This window comes from Engystomops pustulosus, unplaced genomic scaffold (assembly GCF_040894005.1).
Source record: "Engystomops pustulosus unplaced genomic scaffold, aEngPut4.maternal MAT_SCAFFOLD_589, whole genome shotgun sequence".
Classification (NCBI taxonomy): domain Eukaryota; kingdom Metazoa; phylum Chordata; class Amphibia; order Anura; family Leptodactylidae; genus Engystomops; species Engystomops pustulosus.
This window is the reverse complement of record NW_027285468.1, coordinates 1-6,039: the sequence shown is the minus strand read 5'-3', so window position 1 is coordinate 6,039 and position 6,039 is coordinate 1. Positions and strand designations below refer to the sequence as shown.

The following is a 6,039-nucleotide window of genomic DNA, read 5'->3' as shown; positions in this document are numbered from 1 at the left end:
GGAGGAGAGTTGGTGGCTGGGAGGCGTCTGGGAATGCTGGAAGACGGGAGCCAACAGGAGCGTCTGAAAACGCTGGAGACAGGAAACACGGAGGCGTCTGGAAACGCTGGAGGAACACAGTAGGAACCACTGTGGGAAGCGAGGTGTGGAAACCTTGTAAGTTCCTTGTAGCATGCTGAAGATCCGGTCAGGAAGGAAGGGAAGTGCCGGATTATAAGGGCGAGGCCGGATTAGCAAGCACCAATCCGGAGGACGCTGGACCTTTAAGGCTTAAAGAGCCAGAGCGTGTGCGCCCTAGTGAGTGGGAACGCGCGCAGCCTAGTAAGGCAGCAGGATCGCGGCCTAAACGGGACTGGAGCAGAGCCAGGAGAGGTAAGTACAGGCCAGGGGGACACCATGCCACACGGAGGGGCACGGGTGTACCCACAAACCGTACTGAGGATCGCGGGTGCGGCCGTGACAGTGAAAGATTCCCTTTAATTAATCCCCACCCCTATTTTATCCTGAAGCATGATGGGAGGCAGAGTCTATAAAATAATAAATAAATAAATAAATAAGCAGTGACTGAATCATATTCTTTATTTGATCATTTATTTAAGTTTCTCCCAAATCATTAAAACTTCTTTTAAATTAAATCATATTTTTAAAAAAAACTCTAAAGAAATCTGAATCTTTCTTATACTATTTTCTGTACTTTGTAATCCAATTCCTTATCATTTCGAAGATTGCTTACAGTTAATGGAATTATTCACATCCCAAAAACTTTTCCAACGTATTACCTCTTCACAGCTGAGAGTTTGTTTAAATTTCATCCTGAACAGATAATCCTAAGGCTACATTCACACTGCCTTTGCCCGCTGTATGTAGCACTTCGGGCGCACGGCGCGCTGCTTGCTCCCACCCCTCTACATAGGGATGTATGGCGCATGGCGTCGTAATACGGGAAAAGATAGGACATGTCCTATCTTTTCCCGGGCTACGGAGCGGAACAGTGCCGCACGTGTGCTGCACCGTACCGTTTCCGTAGGGCGCCGTGCGCTCATTGCTGTCTATAGGGGACGTATATCGGCCGTGTATACGTCAGACGTATATACGTCCCCCTTGTGGCAGTGTGAATGCAGCCTAAGGTTGTTTAGTTCTTACATTATTGTCTATGCTGGATACATTGTAACAAACCATGAAAAGCAGTAGGTCTGCAATGGAATTTGGTCTATGGACAGTAAGCAAAGATCCTGAAAATGCACAAAGTACAACAAAAATGTGTACAGTGAGTGAAATGGGGGTTGTAAGGCATTACGTGCACCCTCTGACCCTGTGGATGATAAACAGATCACCCTGAGGCGATCACTGGTGAATAATCGTCCACCAACCCCGACGTCTATTGTCCTTCTAATGAATTAATTATTTCTATGGTAGAAAAGAGAACTTCTATAAATCGAATAAAACACCTATCTATAAAGAGAATATCATGGACATTCAGCATCTGTGGGTTCACAGTCTTCATGATACTTTGCGGAATTTTTGAATACAGACTGCATCCCCCGCCGTCAGCTCCTGGGAAAAAGAAAGGGTTAAATGAATATGAGGTCACACCACACACTTTTTATGGTTTCAACTTTGCTAATGGTCTTTATCTGATATGTCCTACTGATTTTTGTGTAAAGTTTGTAAGTAGCTATATGTGTTACCTTGGACACTGACTACAGATAAACTTTCTGTAGTCTGATCACTTCTACAAAGATGATGGAGAAATGTAACGTGGACAAAGGGAGAGAGAGTCTCACCGCATACAAGAGATCTCCATCCAGCCACTGCTTCCAGCCCCGGTTTGGTATATCACCCTTCTGGACACACACAAGTTTGTTGCCCTCCCAGGATACAGTGGTCTGTAAAAACCAGCAGTAGTCAATAAGATATTAAGTACATAGAAATTGCAGAAATCATCAGCAAGCTGCTGCTACAATATACTACACCACACACAGCACATCCTCTATATACTTCACCACACAAAAGACACATCATCTGTACACTACACCACACAAGAAACACATCATTTGTATACTACACCACACAAGAGACACATCCTCTATAATCAGTGATTTTCAACCTGTGTGCCGCGGCACACAAGTGTGCCGCGACACAAGGTTGAGTGTGCCGCGGGGGAAAGTTCCCCGAACTAAGCTGCCCCGGTGTCGAGCTGCCGCCGCGCCCCCGTATTTCTGCCCCATACTTACCTCCAAGCCCCGCGTCGGCGATCCGCCCATCTTCTGTAGCTCCTGTACCGCGCGGCCCATGTCACGTGACAGATGTGACCTGACGTCAGGTCGCGTAAGTCACGTGACCAGAGGCGCGCGGTGCAGGAGCTGCAGAAGGTGAGCGGATCGCCATTAGGAGTGAAGGTACGCGGAAGAAGACATCAAGGGTAAGTATATAAGGTTATTATTTGTATAGGGAAGGCAGCTAGGGTTTTTTTTTTTATTAGTAAAGGTAGGCTGGGGCTTTTTATTTGTTAAGGGGGGGCCTCTAGGGCCTTTTAATTAGTAAAGGGGGGGCTCTAGGGCTCTTAATCTGTAAAGGGAGGCCGCTAGGGGCTTTTAATTAGTAAAGGGAGGCCTCTAGGGGCTTTTTATTAGTAAAGGGAGGCAGCTAGGGGCTTTTAATTAGTAAAGGGAGGCAGCTAGGGGCATTTTATTAGTAAAGGGAGGCAGCTAGGGCCTTTTTATTAGTAAAGGGAGGCAGCTAGGGCCTTTTTATTAGTAAAGGGAGGCAGCTAGGGGCTTTTAATTAGTAAAGGGAGGCCGCTAGGGGCTTTTTATTAGTAAAGGGAGGCAGCTAGGGGCTTTTTATTAGTAAAGGGAGGCCGCTAGGGGCTTTTTATTAGTAAAGGGAGGCCGCTAGGGCCTTTTTATTAGTAAAGGTAGGCTGGGGCTTTTTATTTGTTAAGGGGGACCTCTAGGGCCTTTTTATTAGTAAAGGGAGGCCGCCAGGGGCTTTTTATTAATAAAGGGAGGCCGCCAGGGGCTTTTAATTAGTAAAGGGAGGCAGCTAGGGCCTTTTTATTAGTAAAGGGAGGCCGCCAGGGGCTTTTTATTAATAAAGGGAGGCCGCCAGGGGCTTTTAATTAGTGAAGGGAGGCCGCCAGGGGATTTTAATTAGTAAAGGGAGGCCGCTAGGGCCTTTTTATTAGTAAAGGGAGGCCGCCAGGGGCTTTTTATTAGTAAAGGGAGGCAGCTAGGGGCTTTTTATTAGTAAAGGGAGGCAGCTAGGGCCTTTTTATTAGTAAATGGAGGCCGCCAGGGGCTTTTTATTAGTAAAGGGAGGCCGCTAGGGGCTTTTTATTAGTAAAGGGAGGCCGCTAGGGGCTTTTAATTAGTAAAGGGAGGCAGCTAGGGGCTTTTTATTAGTAAAGGGAGGCCGCTAGGGGCTTTTTATTAGTAAAGGGAGGCCGCTAGGGGCTTTTTATTAGTAAAGGGAGGCTGCTAGGGCCTTTTTATTAGTAAAGGGAGGCAGCTAGGGGCTTTTAATTAGTAAAGGGAGGCAGCTAGGGGCTTTTTATTAGTAAAGGGAGGCAGCTAGGGCCTTTTTATTAGTAAAGGGAGGCAGCTAGGGCCTTTTTATTAGTAAAGGGAGGCAGCTAGGGCCTTTTTATTAGTAAAGGGAGGCAGCTAGGGCCTTTTTATTAGTAAAGGGAGGCCGCCAGGGGCTTTTTATTAGTAAAGGGAGGCAGCTAGGGCCTTTTTATTAGTAAAGGGAGGCCGCTAGGGTCTTTTAATTAGTAAAGGGAGGCAGCTAGGGGCATTTTATTAGTAAAGGGAGGCAGCTAGGGCCTTTTTATTAGTAAAGGGAGGCTGCTAGGGGCTTTTTATTAGTAAAGGGAGGCAGCTAGGGGCTTTTTATTAGTAAAGGGAGGCAGCTAGGGCCTTTTTATTAGTAAAGGGAGGCAGCTAGGGGCTTTTTATTAGTAAAGGGAGGCAGCTAGGGCCTTTTTATTAGTAAAGGGAGGCAGCTAGGGGCTTTTTATTAGTAAAGGGAGGCCGCCAGGGCCTTTTTATTAGTAAAGGGAGGCAGCTAGGGGGTTTTTATTAGTAAAGGGAGGCAGCTAGGGGCTTTTTATTAGTAAAGGGAGGCAGCTAGGGCCTTTTTATTAGTAAAGGGAGGCAGCTAGGGGCTTTTTATTAGTAAAGGGAGGCAGCTAGGGCCTTTTTATTAGTAAAGGGAGGCCTTTTATGACTGTTTTAGTGACATTTTGTGCTATTTTGGTTGGTGGCGTGCCCCAGGATTTTTTAAGTATAAAAAGTGTGCCGCGGCTCAAAAAAGGTTGAAAATCACTGCTCTATATACTACACCACACAGGAAAGCCTACACATCATCCATATACTACACCACACAGGAGGAGAGCCAACACATCCTCTATATACTACACCACACAGGAGGAGAGCTGACACATCCTCCATATACTACACCACACAGGAGGAGAGATGACACATCCTCTATATACTACACCACACAGGAGGAGAGCTGACACATCCTCTACATACTACACCACACAGGAGAGCTGACAGATCATCCTCTATATACTACACCACACAGGAGGAGAGCTGACACATCCTCTATGTATTACATAAGAGAGGCTTAGGACGGTGATGCAGAGGCACTTTATTCTTTATATTATTCCTTCGGGTTTATAATATTTTACTGATTTGTTAGATATTTTTGACATATATTTTTTTTGACATATTTGTATTACTCCACACAGCCGCTAGGTGTCAGTCTGGTGCTTGTTATGTTATATGTATCCACAGGTTCTATCCTAATAATTGTGGATTTTTTTGTATATTATATTTAGCTTTTAACTCAAGGTCGAGCTGAATAATAAGATTGCGTTGCTGATGGAGGCAGTGATAAGTGAGTGTGGGAGGGATGTGACAGCTGATCATACAGAAGCAGGAACATGTTGATGTCACTAGGACAAAAGCCTTGTTTTATCATATACAGTATATGGAATTTTTTTTCTATTTTATGGTTTTGTGTGGGATATATTCAAGTCTATGCGTCTAGCAGTCCCTGTATAATAGTATAAATCAGCCCGATCGTGTTATACATCATAAAATACACTGCTCTCCTACTAAGGGATTTTAACTGTTCCTAAATAATAATGCCATAGACCAGAAAACATGGTTGTCCATGCAGTTTCTCACACCTGTGCCGAAATTGGGTGTCAGACCCTGTTGCCTCCCCCCCCCCCCCTTTGCTGCAGGTTGTGTTGCCTGAGGCCATAGGGCTGCTCAGTAAGTGCTATGCTGATGCCCTTTAACAATGGCTGCCAATCACATGGCACTTCAAGCACCTTCCTCCATGTAAACGTGCCTGAGCAATAAGGTTCTTAGTGGCAGAACTCACTGATTGGGTTCTTCCTGCAGGCTCTGGGCTTGTGAAGCACACCCAGGGCTGCTCCACTTGAAGTTCTGATTGACACCATCTTGGTTTTGTCCCGTTTATCTTGACTTTCCTTGTGTCTATGTGACTGTTTGTTTGTCTGACTCTCACTGTTCATTGTCCTCTTTTCTGAGCAAATACTCAGAGCAGGGACTGTCGCCCAGTTGTTACCTGTAATCTAGCTCAGTTCAGGTAAGCAGGCAGGGACTGAGAAGATGGGCACCGGACACCAAGCTTGTTATTTCCTGCCATTATTGTGTATCCTCAATCCTGATGTAGCCTATGATAGGGAAATGGTCTGCTTTAAAATCCCTGATGTTCTTAGGTGCGAAGTTGGTCACTGGTAAAATCCATGTTGGTCTATCATGGTGAGACGCCAAATTCATGATACTTTATTATAGTATGTTTCAGTTAGTGATAAAATCCCTGCTGGTCTATATTGATAAACCAATCACTGATATACAATGACTGTGTGTACTGCTGAGATTCTGGTATCAGGGGCCCCCGGGGCCGAGAGTCCTATTCACCCCCTTGGTTTCCTTACCTCACTACTAGTCATTGCTATGCCCTGAGTGTTCATCCTTCCTAGATAACAGGAATTTA

At 45.4% G+C, this 6,039-nt stretch overlaps 1 protein-coding gene across 1 annotated transcript; it reads right to left on the bottom strand.

The window, feature by feature from the left end:
- Positions 1–570: 570 nt before the first annotated feature.
- Positions 571–6,016, bottom strand: LOC140111777 (retinol-binding protein 2-like). The gene is made up of 3 exons (XM_072132430.1): positions 5,981–6,016; positions 1,785–1,886; positions 571–1,554 (listed from the first exon to the last, which is right to left on the bottom strand). The coding sequence occupies exons 1-3, from the start codon at positions 6,014–6,016 to the stop codon at positions 1,501–1,503; spliced, it is 192 nt and encodes a 63-aa protein (XP_071988531.1). The 3' UTR covers positions 571–1,500.
- Positions 6,017–6,039: the final 23 nt, after the last annotated feature.